General features: G+C 38.6%; 1 protein-coding gene across 1 annotated transcript in view; it reads left to right on the top strand.

The window, feature by feature from the left end:
• Positions 1-20,014, top strand: part of Srgap1 (SLIT-ROBO Rho GTPase activating protein 1) — a 128,539-nt gene that overhangs the window by 92,407 nt on the left and 16,118 nt on the right. Inside the window, exons 12-16 of the mRNA XM_042698752.1 lie at positions 2,329-2,389; positions 3,040-3,117; positions 5,607-5,741; positions 16,563-16,668; positions 19,765-19,989. Of these exons, the coding sequence (XP_042554686.1) occupies positions 2,329-2,389; positions 3,040-3,117; positions 5,607-5,741; positions 16,563-16,668; positions 19,765-19,989 (605 nt within the window). The remainder of the gene's footprint in view (positions 1-2,328; positions 2,390-3,039; positions 3,118-5,606; positions 5,742-16,562; positions 16,669-19,764; positions 19,990-20,014) is intronic.

The raw sequence follows: 20,014 nt of genomic DNA, 5'->3' as shown, positions 1-20,014 counted from the left end.
AAGTGATCCATTATATTTGTTCACAAAGTATGAAAATGGCTGCTGAAGAAGGTGTTTATTTTTCAGAGATTATCCCTAAGAACAGTTAGAGTAGCCCACTTCCGTAAGTTCCTCCCCATCCTAGGTGGTGCGTGAAGGAATCGTTGTAACAGCAGTAACACGGGAGAGGTGCAGAGGCCTCCCATTGTCTCTCTCTGCCCCTCTAAAGGGTTTTTGAGATCTGCCCAATGTCCCTGTGAGCCTGTAATTGCAAATCATGACTTCCTTTAGGGAAACTGAGATTTGTTTGAATGGTAGCTGGAGCCCATTGTTTCGCTTCTGGTAAAATACTTTCTATCCAAGCATCTGGCATCAATGAAATTAAATTCACACACACACATGCATGCGTATACGTGCATGCACGTGCAAACACGTACTCATTACATTGTGACTACAAAAATTCATTACATCTGAAACAACAATCACAGCTAAAAGATTAATACTCAACTGAGTGACCATAAAGACAAAAAAAAAGTAAATGGTTTGAAAGCTTAATTTTTTAGGAATTTCTTCATGCAAACATTTTTCTTTTAATCATCTTTCATTCTTTGTTTTTGTTTTAATATTAAGCACAATCAAGACATAAACTAATATTCTCCTTTCACCACATTTAAATACTTGTCACCCTTCAAATTACAGTGCTACATGAATTTTTCATATAATAATTACTTTTACTGCACATTCTGTGTCTTAAAGAAAAATTCCTTCATGCATTCAGTAAACTGATGTAACTGCAATGCTATTTGCAAGCAAACTATCCCATTCTAAAATGTGTTTTTATTCTTATGGCTCATCTTTAAGGAATTACTGAAAATGTATGTTCCTAAAATTAACTAATTAGAAAAACAATATAAACTTCAGAAGTAACTGAACCATGGGCTGGCTTATACATTGTCTTAAAACTGAAAACTATTTCTTAAGAAGTAATTACCCACTCTAGAAATAAAGAGCTTAAATTACTGGACTGCCTTATTCCTAACCTTTCCCTTAGTGCTTAATTGGAAAAGCTAGTGGATTCTGGATGTCCTAATGTGTTAAGACAAACAAGTCCTTGTGTTTCAGAATAAAATTCCTCATGAATATATAACTGATGTTAGCCTAATCATTTTGAACCTCATGTTCCCTTTAAAGATCTAATTCCTGAAAGATCAGAGTCTTAAAAGCACATAAAAACAACTCTATTCTCAGTAACTTCCTTTACCCCAGTGCAGTGCATGGCATTGATATTATTAAACCGGCTGCAGCAGCAACCTGATCCCATCTGTCATCCTAGAGTTTGTTTAAAGCATTTCCAAAATTTACATTGATTCCGTAAAGAGCAGTTACTGTTTTATAAGATGTGGAGAAAGAAGGCCAAAAAAAAAATCTTCTTGCTTAAGAAAATGAAATCTAATGGGACGTATATCTGAGTGATTCTTTCTTAATCCTTGAAGCATGAAAAATGTGGTACAAACCAAGTAAATATATGACACATTTTCATTACCTTGGAAGCAATTCTCATGTAATGCATCTGTAACCATTAGAGCTCTCTTGCAATTCATCATCTAGGTGATGTCACACCTCTCAGGCTGTAGTTGGAGGATTCCAAGACTGTTGGAAGGTTATCTTAGGTGACTATTCAGTCCTGAGATGCTGTGCCTATAAATAACATTATTTTCATTTTTAAAAATTGATCACTTCTATCAGCAACCTTTCAAACAATGTTACTACTTTTGTTTATGTAAGCCAAAATATTAAGTAAAAGATTTTGAACCAGGAGCCTTTAGCTCATGCCTATAATCCTAATTACCCAGGAGGCTGAGATTTGAAGATTGTGGCTTAAAAATCAGCCCAGACAGGAAAGCCTGTGAGACCAATTGACTACCAAAAAGCTGGGAGTAAAGCTGTGGCTTAAGTGGTAGAGGGCCAGCCTTGAGCAAAAAAGTTTAGAGACAACACCTGAGTTCAAGCCCAGCATTGGCACAGAAAGAGAGAGAGAGGACCAAAAGAAAAGGGAGAGGGGAGAGATTTTAACATCACGGTGTACAGAGTAAGTCAAAGCAGCATTGCTTCCTTGTGTTCAATATATTTAATTTGGTTTGTTCCAGAACTAAACTATATCTTTGTTTAAATATAAACTGTTCTATCTTCTTTGGCCTTGTAGAATATTTTGGATTCAGAAATTTGATTTCAAAATGATTATCTAAAAGAGTAAAAACCATTCTAATCCAATGTTGAACTAAGCCTCTGTTACTATGTGTGTGTCAGATCTCTCCTTGGAATTTAACTGATTTCCATCTCTTTCCTCAGGATTCAGGACAAATTATACCCCTCATTGTGGAAAGCTGTATTCGGTTTATCAATCTCTATGGTAAGCCATAAACTATAGGATTCTCCTATAAAATATTCAGCATGCCGGTTGCCAGTGCTAGCAACTCAGGAGGCTGAGATCTGAAGATCATCATTTAAAGCCAGCCTGGGTTGGAAAGTCCATGAGACTCTTATTTCCAATAAACTACCAAAAAGTCCAAAGTGGAGCTATAACTCAAGTGGTAGAGCACTAGTCTTGAGCACAGAAGCTCAGGAACACCACCCAGGCCCTGAGTTCAAGCCCCAGGGTTGGCACACACACACACACACATACACACACCACACATTCACTGAGAGTGTTTTGTAAGTGTATCTTCTTTATTTAACATTTAATTATTGCAAAAAAGACAGAATTTGGTGAGTTTTCATCTTTGATGGAATTAATGTATACTTTTTAAAATATAGATGACAGGAGGTAAAAGTGAATCTATTGAAGGGCAGGTATCAGCAGGGGACAGTGAATGGAGAGGGTGAATGAGAACAAATTCTAGTCACAGTACTTTATATGTAGATGCAACAATGAGATTACTTTAAAGAGAAAGGGGAATGAGGTTGGTAGGTATCACATGCAAGTAATGTATGCTAATGAAAATTCTAATAAAGAATAATTCAATGGGGTTTCTCACCCTTTTTTCCTACTATCTCCTTTAGGTCTCCAGCACCAGGGGATTTTCAGAGTATCGGGTTCCCAGGTAGAAGTCAACGATATTAAAAATTCATTTGAGAGAGGTAATTTAGTGTCCCTACCTGTAAGCAAAACATGTTAAAACATCATCGTTTTGTGCTGGCATACTCATTCTATAAAATCCTAAACCTTTATATTTGCATTCATTTCACTGAGGATGCTGGGATAAGAATGTATTCAGAATAGCAGAGAAATGTGGCCCCAATGAGCCTTTGTTCTTAAAAGTATGAAAGCATACAAATTTTGTATCCTAGTTTAAGATGAAGGTAGCTCATCCATGACATAGGTCAAAGGTGGCCATCTTTCCTTTGTCAGGAACTCTTTCCTTCTTCTTGTTACCCTCCCAGGCTCCTTTTCTGTGACATTAGTTGGTACCTCATGTTCATAATTGGCTGTCATATAAATTCTACTGGATTATTAATTAACACATTGCAGTTCACAATACCACACCCAGAATGAAATCAGACACATCTAGAATCACATTAGACTCTCATTTACTAGCTATAGGATTTGGATCATGTGACTCCAGTGGCCACAGTGTCTTCATCTACAAAATTGTGAGATTGTTGTAAGAGGGTTAGATGTAATCTGTGAAAATACCAACCCTTTATTGATTGCTACTGTTTGCTAATGCTCTCTATTTTTAGTGAAGTCTAGTGTATCCACTTTTCAGTACACCTGTGCCTTCTCCTATTCTTGATCAATGTTAAAAATGAAGAATGATTGTGGCATGGAGAAGAGCCTATCCCCCACTTCCTCCACCTCTTCTTCTTTCTTCTCTCCCTCTCTATCCTCTCCTTCTCCTCTCTATCTCTCTGTCCATTTGGCCTAGTCTTGGTATAGAGCCTTTAGTTTGAAGCTTTGTTAGTACAAGTTGGGGACAAAGCCTTGTTAGTATAACTTGGGGACCACATTGTTTTAATCCAGTTCTAAATTCTCTGTCCAAAACTCTATTAGAGCAAAACAACCTTCCCACCAGCAGCTAGAAGTATCATATCTCTGACACTGATTGTATTCAAGAGAATAGGTGGGAATGTGGATTCTGTGCCAGCTACCACAGGCCAACCCTCTGTTATTTTTTTTCTTGGAAATTTCCCTGATTTGAAACTTGTTTGTGATTTGTTTAAGGAAAGTTTTTATCATAGTGAGGAAATAATAATAGTAATAATAATAATAATAATAGAAATAGTTTTAGCCAGTTCATGTTTAGTGATTTCCTGCCTTGAAAAAGGGCAAAAAGGATCCTAAGAATAAACCACCCGTCACCTGCAGGGGAAGGGTAAGGAAAAAAGGATAGCAAATCCTCTAGACTTTTTATCTCCAATTAACCAGCAAAAAGCCATAACTGGAGATGTGGATCATGTAGTATATAGCACCAACTATGAGTAAAAAAAGCTGAGCAAGAACTTGAAAAACTGAGTACAAGGCCCTGTATTGGAAACAATGAACACTTTTTGTGAACTTTAGAAAGCAACAGAGTAGACTTGTGAATAAAGAATATAGTTTAGCCAGCTGCTGGTGGTTCACGCCTGTAGTCCTAGCTACACAAGAGACTGAGACCTGAGGATCAGGCGCAAAGCCAGCCCGCAGGAAAGTCTTATCTCCAATTCACTACCCAAAATCCATTTTTGTGGCTCAAGTGGTAGAGTGCTAGCCTTGAGCAAAAAAGCTAAAGGATAGCCTACCAGTCTAGTTCAAGCCCCAGGGCTGTCACAAAAAAAAAAAAAAAAAGTACAGTTTGATTTAAGGTTATACATTGTATTAAGCTTCATAAGGATTTTATCTCAGTTTTATTTTCAGAGACATAGATTGGCCATGTCAGTTACCTAATATCTCAAATTTTTTTTATCATAATAAAAACTGTAATTTTCTATTTGTGGGTTTTTTAAAATCAAATCGCCCATTTTCCACACAAACTCCTTGGTACCCTTTAAAGGTACATTTTCCAATTCCTTTGCCTGATTTCAGAATCTCCGACTGTCCATGACAACTTTTACATGACCTGTGAAACACCATCATACTTTGCAAACTACTGGTTTATTTAATTTAAGGTGTTCACAGCTATTATTTGATTTTTTTCTGATAAGGTTTAGTGACCCAGATAGCATATCCAGAAAGACCTCCACCTGAAACTTTTTGAAAGTTTTCAACAAACCCAAAATGTAGTTTAAGAATTTATGTCTAACCAAGATTACTGAATTTAGCTTTAAAAGAATGTTGGGTAAAATTATAAAAATCCCACAATATTTTATTTTAAGATTTTGGTAACTTGTAAGAGAGTGTTTGGCGGCACACGATTTTTTTAAAAGCTTTATTTTAGTCAGCTATTTTTGGGTTAATCATGGGGTAGGATATCTCAACCAATTATTTTAATTTTAGTACCATATAATCTCTCATAAAACATAATTAAAAGATCTCTGTATATATAGCAATGTTGTGTGCACATGTGTATACAGAAATGTTCTTATTGAGAGACGATTAAAACCAAAGGACTGTGTATGAGATGGGTTTCTTTTTGTTGTTGTTGTTTTAGGTGAAAACCCTTTGGCTGATGATCAGAGTAACCATGACATTAATTCAGTGGCTGGTGTTCTGAAGCTCTATTTCCGTGGGCTGGAAAATCCCCTCTTTCCTAAGGAAAGATTTAATGATCTGATTTCTTGTATCAGTAAGTAAACTTGAATTTTCTTAGTCTTTTCCAAAGGAATTACCTCATTCTCAGCCAGGTGCCTGTCACTCATGCCTGTAATCCCAGCTACTCAGGAGGCTGAGTTCTGAGGATTGCCGTTCAAAGCCATCTCGGGGAAGGAAAGTCGGTGAGACTCTTATCTCCAATTAACCACCAGAAGACAGGAAGTGATGCTGTGGCTTAAGTGGTAGAGCGCTAGCCTTGAGCTGAAGAGCTGAGGGACAGCACCCAGGCCCAGAGATCAAGCCCCACAACTGACAAGAAAGAAAGAAAGGAATTATCTCATTCTCCAAGAATTGTTTCACTCATCAAGAATGATTTCCCTATCCACCTTCCTGTAAAAGAGAGTGGCCTACAGATCCCCCATTATCCCATGATCACTACATTTCTAAAGCCATTCCTTTTCTTTCTTGGTCTGGCATGAGTCATATTCCCAGCTGTGGCCTCACTGTTAGCTGAGTGGGCTTTCCTTCTGCCCACCCCGGGCTCCATAGAACCAGGAACTGGCCATTTAGTTGCCAGAATAAAGGAGAAAAGCAGGTTCTGGCTGCTTGAGGAAGAGAAGGAAGTTGTACGCATGGAAATGGAACCATTTTGCCTGCTTTGGGTTTCTCCACCAATTTGGGAAGTGGGATAACTTACCTATCTTTGAATATTTCTTCAATAAATAGGACAAAATGAGATACGATAGTATTATGGGAACACCAAGTAATAATCTGCCGTTGGCATCCCAAGCTCATAGGCAGAGTTGCTCTGGGACTGTGGATATTATGGAACTAGTAATTATCAACAAAGTAAAGCATAGTTATTTTCTTCAATGGGAGATTTTGAAACTACTCCAAGGATGGTGAAAATAATGAAGGTATGAATTGGTTATAGGAATTGGTAAGGCTCAGGAAACCCCACAGACAAACAGGCTGGTATTGTGGAAAAGGAATGTTTAAGATAAGCAATGCAGGCTGGGCACCAGTGGCTCATGCCTGTAATCCTAGCTACTGAGGAGGCTGAGATCTGAGGATCATGGTTCAAAGCCAGCCAGGGCAGGAAACTCCGTGAGACTCTTATCTCCAATAAACCACTAGAAAACCGGAAGTGGCACTATGGCTCAAGTGGTAGAGCACTTGCCTTGAGCTGAAGAGCACAGGGACAGTGCCCAAGCCCAGAATTCAAGCCCCACGACCAACAACAACAAAAAAAATGATGAGCTAGGCTCAGTGGCTCAAACCATAATCTTAGCTACTTAGAAGGCAGATATTAGAGGATCACAGTTCCAGGCCAGCCAGTGGGAGTGGATCAGTTCACAAGATTCCATCTCTGTTCCTGGCTGCAAGTAAGGATGCATGTCTACTATCACAGCTACAAGGGAAGCACAATGGCTGGGCACAGTGGCACCCACTTGTCACCACAGTGACACTAACAGGTGCATGTAGAAAGATCAAAGTCCAGGCTGGCCTGGGAATAAAGCATGATGCTATAGTGAAAATAACCAAAGCTGGGCACCTGTGGTTCGCACATGTAATCCTAGCTACTCACAAAGCTGAAGGGGACCTAGAAGATCAAGGTCTGGAGCCAGCCATGGACAAAAATGTCAGAGAGACTCCATCTCCATGTAAGCAATAAAATGTCAGACTATAGGCATGACTGAAGTGGTAGAGCACCAGCCATGAGCAAGAAAACCTGATCAAAAGCACAAGAATCTGAAGTTAAGCTCCAGTAGTAGCAAAAGAAAGTAAAAGGAAGGGGAAGGGAAAAACAACAACATCAACAACAACAAAAGAAAGAAAGAAAGAAAGAAAGAAAGAAAGAAAGAAAGAAAGAAAGAAAGAAAGAAAGAAAGAAAGAAAGAAAGAAAGAAAGAAAGAAAGAAAGAAAGAAAGAAAGAAAAGAAAGAGTTCCTAATTCAATAACTGAATCCAGGTACACTGAAATGGTTGAAATTCTTGCTAAAGAATTCACAAGTCTAGTTTTTAAAATGGAAAATGACCTCAGAGAGCACTCAAACAAATAAACGAATGAAATAAGGAAGTCAGTTCAATATCTGGACAAGAAAGTTATCAAGAGTTAGGCATTAATTCTATCTGTGCATCTAAGAAGGCAGTGCCCCTGTAACTTTCAAGAGTCTAAAGCTGACTTCAGCTGCATAACTTTTATAAGCTTTAGAGCCAGTTGTGTTTGTAGATGGAGACAGAAGGATCACAAGGTGGAGGCAGTCTGGGCTACATAGCAAGTTCAAGGCTAGCCTGACCTACGTAACAGTAAGATTCTGCCCCAATAACTGAAAAATGAAGGGAGGGAAGCAAGAAGGGAAGGAGGTGGGAGGGAGAGCCCTCCTTCCTGAAAGTTAATGGACATCTGCTTTGCTGAACTCCTTCTGGCACACCATTCCCCCACAACACTAAGAAAAAGTAATTGCTCAGACCTTTACTAATATTCCACTATATGTATGTATAATTTTTCTTTTTGTCCCACATTATAGTGCTTTGATCTCTGTCTCCTTCCATGAGAGAAACTATTTAGATCCAGCATGCAGACAGACTCTGGACTCCAAACAGCTTAGTTTTTAATCCTAGCTTTACCACTTATTTACCAATTGTGTGACCATATGCCAGTTTCTTAAGCTTGGAACCTCAGTTTCCTCATCCATAAACCTATGCACAACATCAAGTACAAATCAGCCCACACATCATAGGGTTGTGAGAACCTATGCTTTAACGTAAGTCAAAATGTCCAAAGAATATTCAGTGCAGCTTGTACTTGATGAAATGTCTGCAATTAGCAGGAATTCTTTAGCCATTTTGACAGATTTCTCTTGTATCCTAGCCAGAAAGATATATCAGGAACAATAACAAGTACTTCTAAAAGGCTCAGTGTACATACATCATGCCCACTTTTAACATTAACTTGTACCAGTTGGATGAAGGCTGTGAGGTTGTGTTGTCAGTAAATGTTATAGAATTATTTTCCCTTTCTGTGGCTGCAATACTGTTTCATTGTGGTTATTAATAACTGAGACCACATGTTCAATAAGATCTAGATCCAAATCCTAGCTTTACCAGCTTTGGGAACTTGAGTGGAGATGAATACCCCATAATCTTGTTAAATAACTATTTCTTCATCTACTGTGTATAGTCTATGTGAAGAATAAAGGAGATTAATCCTTATCATTGTATGCTTGTATTTAGCATCATGCCTGCTACATAGTTAGCCTCAACAAATAGAAATCATACTAGAAATCTATTCCTACTTTAGATTCTGGTCACATATGAAAATTCTGGATTAGCCACTTACCAGTCTTATCTGTTCTGGTAAATGTATTTTTGATGCGTTTAAAAATGAGGTTAGTGTAACTCAGAAGCTATATTGGTTCTGCCATGATTTTAGCCAATACATTATTTATTTCTTAACAATTAAAATATATAGACCATCAAAGAGATGACAGAAAATAGAAGTGTCACAAGTTTATGTAAGTAGTGCCTGAGATACTACAGATACCAATGAAAGATGTTCAAGGACATTTCCTTCTATAGTACAACAGTAGGATGATGGAAATAAATGGATTGATTAACTTTAGATTAGTCGTAACTTGAAATAGGTTTACTGGAAATGAATACCCTGCAAGACCTACATTTTGAAGGTAGAAGCAGGAGTCCCAAGGCTTACAGCTATAAAGGATTGCAAGTTCATATACCAGTTGAGATTTTACTATGCTAGTATTTTTTAGTAGGATGTTAACATTTGAGTTAGTGCTTAAGTTCCAAAGCTTCCTAGGGGCTGAGCAGTTTTCCCATTTGTCCTCATAAGCCTCATTATTGTATTTTGTATGTCTGTTCTAGTACGGAAGACCTGCTGTTCTGTAAATTTTTCACTTAAGGTTGATGTTCTACCACTTAAGCCATACCTCCATTTCTGGCTTTTTGCTGGTTAATTAGAGATAAGAATCTCATGGACTTTCCTTCTTGAGCTGGCTTTTAACTTCAGACCTCAGATATCAGTCTCCTGAGTAGCTAGGATTACAGGAATAAGCCACCAGCACCCAGCTTGAGTTTCACCATTTTTTTTTTAGTTTCAGTATTTTTAATATATAACTTTTAATAAGAGGATTCTTCAAGAATATATATTGCCACAAACAATCTCTTTAAGTCCTACCTTCTGTATCTAAGCTCTTTAAAAAGAGATCGCTGGCTATTCTTGATTTTTCTGTTTCACTATGGTATGTCTATGTTTTTCCTGGATTTTTAGAATTCTTTGAGAATGACATGTCATTCATTATTATCCACTCACTGATACTACCAACTCTTGATAATTTGAATTAGGTTGACCAGTTGCCTGCAATGTGCAAAACTGCCTAACAGTTCAAGAATTTGATTGTTGCATTTAAGAGGCTTACAGTCTAGCAGGAAAAAGGAATATTTATGAATAAATGCACTCTAAATGGTATATGGTATGAAGAGCAAGAGACAAACTTTATGAATGAGACATCTCACAGTCCTAGATTGTCTTTACCCATGTCATCTTCTAGAATTGCTGTAACTGGGTTTGACTTTCCCTATTTCATGACAGTTACTTCCCTTTTGCCATTCACATTTCATGTGACAGTTACTTCCTTTTCACCATTCCTAGGCATTTACAGGAGTTGCTGGAGCACCCACTGCTTTTGGCTTACCTATTTTTGTGTGGTTTGAGGAAAAAAAGCATGTATCCTGAGCTATTTTTATCTAGCCATGTTTGTGTTTCAGGATAACCCTGTTATGTGGAAGCTGACAAATATATGTAGTAAAAGGGAATATATCATAGCATTATTCTTTCATTCTTTATAATATTCACTTTCCTACTCATGCAAATCTGTTTTAAAAGATGACTTTTCTCAGCTGGGTGCTGGTGGCTCACACCTGTAATCTTGGCTCCTCAAGAGGCTAAAATCTCAGGTTCTCGATTCAGAACCATCCAGGGCAAACAAATCTGTGAGATTTTTATCTCCAGTGAACTAGCAAAAGGTCAGACTGGAAGTATGGCTCAAGTAGTAGAGCACTGGGCCTTCAACAAAAAAGCTGATCAAACCTGAGTCCCTGAGTTCAAGCCCCAGTACCAACTCACACAAAAAGAAATTACTTATCTAGAAAAAGACATCACAAAATCAAATGCAATATAAATTGGAAATGACAAATTTCATAGTTTCTCAGTTTTGCACCCAAAGGCTGTTTTGGTTTTTCCTTTTCGCTTTTTAAACTTTCTGAATGGTTTTATGACTGTTCCAGGTCATAGCCACAAAGTCTGGGCCGCTTCCAGCGCCTCCGTGTAGCATGGCTCCAGAATCCGGGGGCACACATCCAAGTCATTACTCAAGTAATTCATAGTTTTTCCTGGCTTCCTTAGAGCTCTGAGCCCAGATGAAACATTTGCTCTTCATTCTGCATAACGTGGTCTTATGTAGGTGACTACTTAGACATGAAAAAAAAAATGTTGGGTTTTGTGTGTGTGTGTATGTGTGTGTGTGTGTGTGTGTGTGTGTGTGTGTGTGTGTGTATGTGTGTGTGTGTATGGTGGTTTGTTTATTTGTTTGTCTTTACTATCACAGAATCAACAGTGTTCTACAGTTAGTTATGGCAGAGTACTTGAAACCTCCACAGAGACATGTAGGACAAATACTACTCCCCGTAATGCTACACTAAAAGAGAACCAACAGTGTGTTCATATGTTGCTACATTTCCTTCTAAGATTTGTTTTGTTTTGTTTTTGGCCAGTCCTGGGGTTTGAACTCAAAGCCTGAACACTGTCTCTGAGCTTCTTTTTGCTCAAGGCCAGCACACAATGCCACTTCCAGCTTTTTCTGTTTATGTGGTAATGAGGAGCTGAACCCAGGGCTTCATGCATGCTAGGCAAGCACTCTACCACTGAGCCACATTCCCAGCTCTGGCCTCCTAGGATTTTTTTTTTAATATTAATGTGCACAGAATACATTTCATTTATTCTTTTTCTTTTTGGTACTAGTGTTTGAACTAAAGGCCTCCCACTTGCTAGCCAGGCACTCTATTACTTAAGTCACTCCACACACAGCACTTTTTGGAACTAACTAGAAATCTACTATTTATACCAGGTAATTTACTTCTTTTAACTTTTATATTATAGAAAAATTTACACATCTTCAAAAGAAAATATACAGTATAATGGACTCCCATAGAGATAGTCACTGGCTTTCACAATGTTCATCTCTTGGCTAAATGTAAGCCACTAGCATGACCTCTGTGGTAGCATATCAATTATCTGTGTATCTATGTATGGAAAATGAGGATTACTTTCTCTTTTTCCTATTATATTTTGTATCACAAGCAATATCAGAGCCATGACCCAGGGGTTCATGCCTGAAATCCTAGCTACTCAGGAGGCTAAAATCTGAGGATCAAGGTTCAAAGCCAGCCCAGGCAGAAAGTCTTTGAGACCCTTATCTCCAATTAACCAGCAAAGAAACAGAAGTAAAAGTATGGCTCAAGGGGTATAGTGTGCCAGGCTTGAGTGAAAGAACTAAGGAAAAGCACAAAGCTCTGAGTTCAAGATCCCACCTTCCACGCATGTGCGGACACACACACACACAAATCAATCATTGTAGAGTATACTTACTTATTCATTTATTTATGTTGGTACTTTTAAAACACACAGGAGCAGCTGGGTACTGGTGGCTCATATCTATAAATCTAGCTACTCAGGAGGCTAAGATCCATTATTGTGGTTGGAAGCCAACCTAGGCAGGAAAGTCTGTAATTCTCTTATCTCCACTAAACTACCAAAAAAGCTGGAAGTAGAACTGTAGCTCAAGTGGTAGAGAGCTAGCCTTAAGCAAACACAATCTCAGGGACAGTGTCCAGGCCCTGAATTCAAGCCCCAAGACTGGTGCACGCGCGCGCGCACACAAACACACACACACAGAAGCACATTAGAAAAAAAATTCTCTGTCTTTCTCTCTCTCTCTCTCTCTCTCTCTCTCTCTCTCTCTCTCTCTCTCTCTCAAAACACTGCTACCCAGTAACAATGATGTGTATGCCAATGAGTGACATTTTGTGTACAATAAACTACAATACATATTATAATGTATTCGTATATAACACAATGTTAATACCATTATTATACCCTAAGAAATTTAGTTTCCTAAAATCATCAAATAAGCAGTCAATTCTTTTTCTTTTTTTTTTTGGGGGGGGGTCCAGTCATGGGGCCTGAACTTGGGGCCTGGGTGCTGTCCCTCAGCTCTTCAGCTCAAGGCTAGCGCTCTATCACTAGCATCACTTCCGGCTTTTTTCTTTTTGCTTATGTGGTGGAGGAATCGAACCCAGGGCCTCAGGCATGCAAGGCAAGCGCTCTACCACTGAGCCACCTTCCCAGCCCAATTCTTTTTAAAAATATTGTATTATTATACAATTGTAAGTGATCAGTGCAGAAAAGTTATACAAGAAAGAATAAATCGGGCGGGGTAGGTGGCTCAGTGGTAGAGCGCTTGCCTTGCATGCCTGAGGCCCTGGGTTCGATTCCTCAGCACCACATAAGCAAAAAGAAAAAAGCCAGAAATGGCGCTGTGGCTCGAGTGGTAAAGCGCTAGCCTTGAGCTGAAGAGCTCAGGGACAGCACCCAGACCCAGAGTTCAGGCCCCACGACCGGACCCAAAAAAAAAAAAAAAAGAATTAATCATCCATAATTCCTTTACCCAGAGATAATATTAACGTTTTAATGTCTTTGTCTAATATCTCTGCTTTTGAAAGCAGCTTTCATGAAATGTGATTCTCATACTATAAAATCCATCCGTTGAAGTGTGTAATTCTAAGGTTTTTTTGTCTACTCACAGGATTGTGCAGCCATTACCATAATCAATTTTAGAGCATTTTTAATATCCCAAAAGAAACCCAATTAGCAAACCTGAGCAATCACTTTCCATTTAGCTATAACTGCTGGTACCATCAGCCCAGTCACTGATCCTTTCCTGTTTCTGTGGGTTTGTGCAAGCTGGCTATTTCACATAAATGGAAACCTACAGTGTGTGGTCCTTTGTTTCTGGTTTGCACTTAATGTTATATTTGAGCCCTACCCCTAGTCCCCTTTTCTAGTTTTTTTTGCCAGTAGGGTCTCCTGTTTTAGTCCTGGCTGGTCTCAGATCACAATCCTCCCATCTCTTCTCCAGAATTGCTGGGACCATTACACACAGCCACTGGGGCTTTCTGAGGTAAAGAAATTATTCTAAAATTGATTGAGGTAATATTATATAACTTTGAGTATATTTAAAAATAAATACACTATATAACTTATATGGGCAGTTTGTATAGTATGTGGAACATATTTGAGTAAAGCTATTTTAAATAAAATTATATCAAGCCATACTGGAACAAACCCCCTTAGTTTTAGACATTCAGATTGTTTCAGTAATTTGGTCATCATACCAGATAATCTGACATACCTCTCAGTACATATGCATCTATTTGCTCATATCTGGTGGCTTCAAAAAAAAGAAAAGAAAAGAAAAGAAAGTGAACTCTTTTCCTAGTACTATGTGTTATTATGTTAAAAGGTCTGTCCACTTTGGTTTTGTCTATAAATTCTCAATTTTGATTTTACATAAAAATGTTTTTAGGATTTCTTTTTGCTTTTTATCTTTCTTTCCCCCTATTTTTTTTTCAATGGAACTGGGGTTTAAACTCAGGGTCTTGAATGGAGTGGGCAGACCCTCTTCCATCTGAGTCCCTTCACCAGTCCCCTTTTGAGTTGGTTCTTTTATTTTTTTCAAGATAGGGACTTCAGTCCTCCTATTTATGCTTTGCTGTGTCACTAGAACAACAGGTACATGCCACCACACCCAAATACTAGTTGGGATGAAGTCTTAATTTTTTTCCCCAAAGTAGACGCAAATTACAATCCCCAATCTCCTCCGCTCAAGTAGCTAGAATTGTAGGCTGGAGCCCCCACCCCGGGCTTTATTTTCTCCCTAAAAATTATTTGACCAGTTGAGTATCTGAGTAAGTAAAGCTTTCTAAGCTAAGATTCCATTTCTCTACTGACTTCAAGATAATTCAACAGAACAGGAAAGAATATTAACACACATTTCTCTCATGCTAATAATTAACGAGGGAGAAAGCAAACAGTTTAGTTCATAGAAATCAATCTATAGTTAATTCAGAGATTTCCAAATATTATTTTCATACCTCAGAGAACACCTGGTAACTCCTGTCAAAGCAACGATATAATCCATCCTGAAGTACTAGAACATAGCTGATACCTCTTTCCCTTTCATTTACATGCAGTCATCACTCACTCCCTTACCATCTGAACATTCACAGTGAATGCCAGCATTTGGGCCACAGAAATCAGAAACATTTGTGTACATGTTAAATAAATTTTAGATTTTCTTCATGAATATCAAAGACTTTCTTTAGCTGAGTGCCCCTGGCTCATGCCTGTAATCCTAGCTACTCAGGAAACTGAGATCTGAGCATCACAGTTCAAAGCCAGCGTGGGCAGAAAAATCCATGAGACTCTTATCTCTAGTAAACTACTCTGAAAAGGCCAGAAGTGGTGCTCTGGATCAAGTGGTAGAGCACTAGCCTTAAGCACAAAGAGGCCCAGAGACAATACCCAGGCCCTGAGTTCAAGACCCAGGACGGGGATGGGGTTGGGGGTTGGGGGAGTTTTCTTCCTATATAGGGTAAGTTTGCATCTTGACATCTCTTATTTTAGAAAATGAATACAACTAATGCTGCAGAAAAACTGGCACTGGGGGTAATAGCCATTTAAACTTATTGTTGTTTCCTGAATAATTTACAAGTTTTGTTTTGTGGCAGTATTGAGGTTTGGTCTCAGGACCTGGGCACTGTTGGTTAATTTTTTCTTCTCCTAAAACTAGTTCTCTACCTCTTGAGCCGCAGCTCCACTTCTGACTTTCTATGTGGTTAATTGGAGAGAAAAGTTTCACAGACTTTTCTGCCCAGACTGACTTTGAACTGTGAGCCTTAGATCTCAGCCTCCTAACTAGCTAGAATTAGAGGCATGAGCCCCACCAGTGCCTAGCTCTAACATGAGATTTGGTGAATTCTTCACACACATTTTCAGGGCAGTGTCACACCCCAGGGCTGTGCAGTTAGGATGCTGATGGAAGAACCTTTTCTTGCTGGGAAAAGAACATAAATTAGCCTTGGGAGCTTTGGGCACATTACCAAGATTGGATGAATGCCACTTTTACTTAATTACATGAGATCCTGGATTGTGGGCACAAAGCCCAGCTTAAAAGAAAACTAAATAAAATCCTGATTTTCTTTGACAATGCTTATGAGGGAAAGAAAAGATCCATCTTTCCATCCAGCATAAAATTGAAGAGCCATGAATTGCCAGCTAGAAATTCACATTAATCAGAGTGTCAGTGAGCAACTATAAATTTTGAACTGCTAACTGGACTCTGGAAAGTAAATGAGTCATTTGTACCAGAGCAAACGCTTGTATAGCATGCCAGCTGCAAGCCTGCTTAGCAGCGGCCAGGTAAAAGTCTCGTTTTGCTCCCATGATGAAGGCCTTCGGGACACATAGACTTGCCACTACCCCAGGAATGCCAGCAGTTCTGTTTGGCTTTGATTTATATTTAGCACAATTGAAGAGACGTTGCACCTCGCTCTTAGACTTCCTTGTAGTTGTTTGTTGTTTTTTTTAAGTCATTCTTTGATATCCCTGTTGCTTTTCACTCCACTGTCTTTTATTGACTTCCTACAGGCTCTTCAATTCTTTTTTTTAATCATTGTGACAAAATAGACATATCATAAAATTTGCTGTCTTTAGGAATAGATAATCTCTATGAGAGGGCGCTTCACATCCGAAAACTCCTCCTGACCCTGCCCAGGTCGGTCCTTATTGTGATGAGGTACCTCTTCGCCTTCCTCAACCAGTAAGTACCCTGATGTACCCTCATGCTCTGCCAAAATGTCTACCTGAATTCTGCCAGTGTGCTTGGATCCTATAAACTATTTATCAGCAGAATCAGAGAGAAAATGATTGAATATAGACTGAAAGCACATTTTTCCCCCTCAGATAAAGGCCTTGGCGTGATATATGAAAGCTGTGTCCCAGATGCAAAAACTATGACTGGCTAGAGTTGTGAGAAAAAAAATCCAATATTACTAAAAATAACATTTTCCAGTGAAATGTGTGGGGGTTTTTTTTTCAACTTCCATCCAAAGCTAATGTCATAAAGCGTTTGTCAACGTGATGAAAAACACCTGCTCATTGCAGAAATTTTCTGTAATGTTTAATGTCATAGTCAGGGATGAAGTGAAATTGGAGATGTAACATGTAAAGATTCAAAAATGAATGGCTGCCTATTCCCCATAGTGAGACCTTGTGAAGCAGGAAATATTTCTAAACCAATATAACAAATATCAAAAAGGTACCACATTAGCTGGGTGCTGGTGGCTCATGCCTATAATCTTAGCTATTCAAGAAGCTGAGATGGTGGTTTGAAGCCAGCCTGGGCAGGAAAGTCCATAAGAATCTTATCTCTAATTAGCCACCAGAAAGTGGAAAGTAGAATGTGACTCAAGTGGTAGAATACTATCTTTGAGCAAAAAAGCTCAAGGACCTAGGCCCTGAGTTCAAGCCCCAGGACTGATACAGAAAAAGACAACAGAAACAAAGCAAAACCTCCTATTCTTTTACAGAAACTTTACTCTTTGAATTTAGGCAACTTTTTAGTTATATTACCTCCTGGCATGTAGGAACATCTTGCCCAAGTCATATTCCAAGTTCTCATGTTACGCAATAGTTCAGTTAAATGGTTGGAAATATAGAAATACAGGGCAAGTCAACGGTGGAGTAAGCTTGGGGAAATGTGCTCTCCTCTCAGTCTGGCATGAATTCCCCTTTATAAAATATCCTTCCTACAATATTTTCTCAACTCTTGTTTCACTTGAGGTTTTGCATTATCAAAGCCATGAAGATTTATTACAACCTGTTGGCTAGGCCTGAAATCAAACCCACAACAGGTTGGCTCCAAGAGCCAAGTATTAGGCAATAGGTAAATGCTGGCAGGAACAAAACAGAATGGGACTCTACTGCTTGCCCTGTGGTGCCTAAAATAGTCCCAAATGATAGTAATAGAAGCTATTTCTTCTGAAAGCTGCTTGCTTTATTTTTGGTTGCATGTTTTCCCCCACCCCACCCAGTAGCAATTCTTGCTGGCCCTCTCCTTGCTTTCTAAATTTTTTTTCTGACACATCTGAGCAAAATGAACCACAATTGAGTAGGAAAATCTTCTGTTAATTAAGGAAGTTCTCAAAACCTGAATCCAACTCATCATGAGAATGGAAAATGCACCATGAGTCAGATAATTGGCCTTGCTTCCCATGGTTCTACCCAAAGATGGCCTCCTGCTCCTGTTATCTGCTTTCTTCCAGAGATCAGGACCCAACCTTTAGCTCAGGACACTTGAGAGAGGAATTTTGCACAGAAAGATTAATCTTTTCTATTGTAGAATTCAAAACTTGGAAATACTGTTTTTTTTCTTTTATTGCTATGAATTGGTTATACAAAGGAGTGTTAGTCTAACAAATCTGTTTATGTATAAAAGGCTTCTTGTTCATAATCACCCCTCTACCGTAGTCTCTTCTTCCCTTCTTCCCCTGGAAATGGCATTTTTACATCAAGCTTTGGCCAGGATTAAAATAAAACCCTGGGAAAAGATTGTGATTCTTCTCACTGAGCTCCAATGTGTCATTTGTTAGTCTGTTTTTATTGATTCATTTATTTAGGTACTAGAGCTTGAACCTCAGGGCTTTGGTGCTGTGCCTTGATTTTGTTAAGTCTGTCATTCTACTACTTACGCCACAGCTTTAATTCCCCAGCATGTCTTTTGACAATTAGACCATTCATACTCTGAATCTTCTCCCCGATGCTCCCATTTTCAAAACGATCTGTAATGTGATCGTTGGCTGTTAGTGTGAACTTCTTTTTATAAGACTGCATATTTGAGACCTGGCAGAAGGGAAGCACATATGTTAGCTGTGGAAATGAAGCTTTTGCGCTTTCCCCTTTCTAGAATATCTTATTTCTGAAAAAAAGGGTAAAAGATCATGTCAAGTGGTATCTCAGTTCCTTTGTGTCTCATTATCTCCTTTGTGACTGTCACTGAGTCTCCTTTTTCTCCTTCACTTGTCATCTGTTCACCTGGATTGTACATTTCCTTTCAAGACTGACATTCTATACACTCAGAGATAACGTCTCCCAACTGCCTATGAAAGCAACTTGCTCATGTATATTAGAGACATCAAATAAAGAGCCAGCTCTTTCCAAGTCACCTGTGAAAATATTTCACAAATACCTATTACACTGCATTTGTAAATTAGCATGAGACAACTGGAAATCATCTACCAAAGTGTTCCCACCTTAAATGAAGTTTTTAAGTGAAAGATTCTCTTCTCCTTCTCTTGCCCTTTAATGTCTTTTTTACCACAGGATTGCCTTCTGGTGTTGACAGATTTACCTAAAAGAGATGATAAAGCCTCGAGTTATTTAATTCCTTTTAGTAGTTACAAAGAAAAGATGCTTTGTTTTCTCCTACGTTTTCTCAAGATTTACAAGGGAATAATAGTGAAATGGGAGATATTTTTGAAATTTAAAACCATCCATAAATCTTTATGGAAATTGTATTGCCCCTTCCAAATTTATGATCAGCATTGAGAGCCTGACATAATATTTACAAATGGATTTCATCTTCTTGTTCCAAGTCTCCATCATCATAGATATTATATTAAACTCTCTTGAAAAATAATACTTCATAAAACAAAGTTTCTACTGAGTTGAAAGTCCTATGTCATTTTACCTTTCCTCCATTGCCCTGGTGTCAGCTGTAAATGGGATGGAATATCATTTTATTGTAACACTAAACGTCAGATAAAATATTTTAGATCCATGTTTGAAAATAATTACTGAGCACTTATTTTCCATCTCCCCTTGTTCTTGTACAACTTCTTCCTATGTCCTTTCATAGTCTTTCACAGTACAGCGACGAGAACATGATGGACCCTTATAACTTGGCCATTTGCTTTGGCCCAACGTTGATGCCTGTCCCAGAAATCCAGGATCAAGTGTCTTGCCAGGCTCATGTGAATGAAATTATCAAGACCATCATCATCCACCACGAGACTATTTTCCCAGATGCTAAAGAACTGGATGGCCCTGTTTATGAGAAATGTATGGCTGGAGATGACTACTGGTAAGTCCAAGAATTTTCATCTTCC

Source organism: Dipodomys spectabilis, unplaced genomic scaffold (assembly GCF_019054845.1).
Source record: "Dipodomys spectabilis isolate Male_0828 unplaced genomic scaffold, ASM1905484v1 ptg000234l, whole genome shotgun sequence".
In the NCBI taxonomy this organism is placed as follows: Eukaryota; Metazoa; Chordata; class Mammalia; order Rodentia; family Heteromyidae; genus Dipodomys; species Dipodomys spectabilis.
Note: the sequence above shows the minus strand (reverse complement) of the source record. Positions and strands in the feature narration are given on the sequence as shown.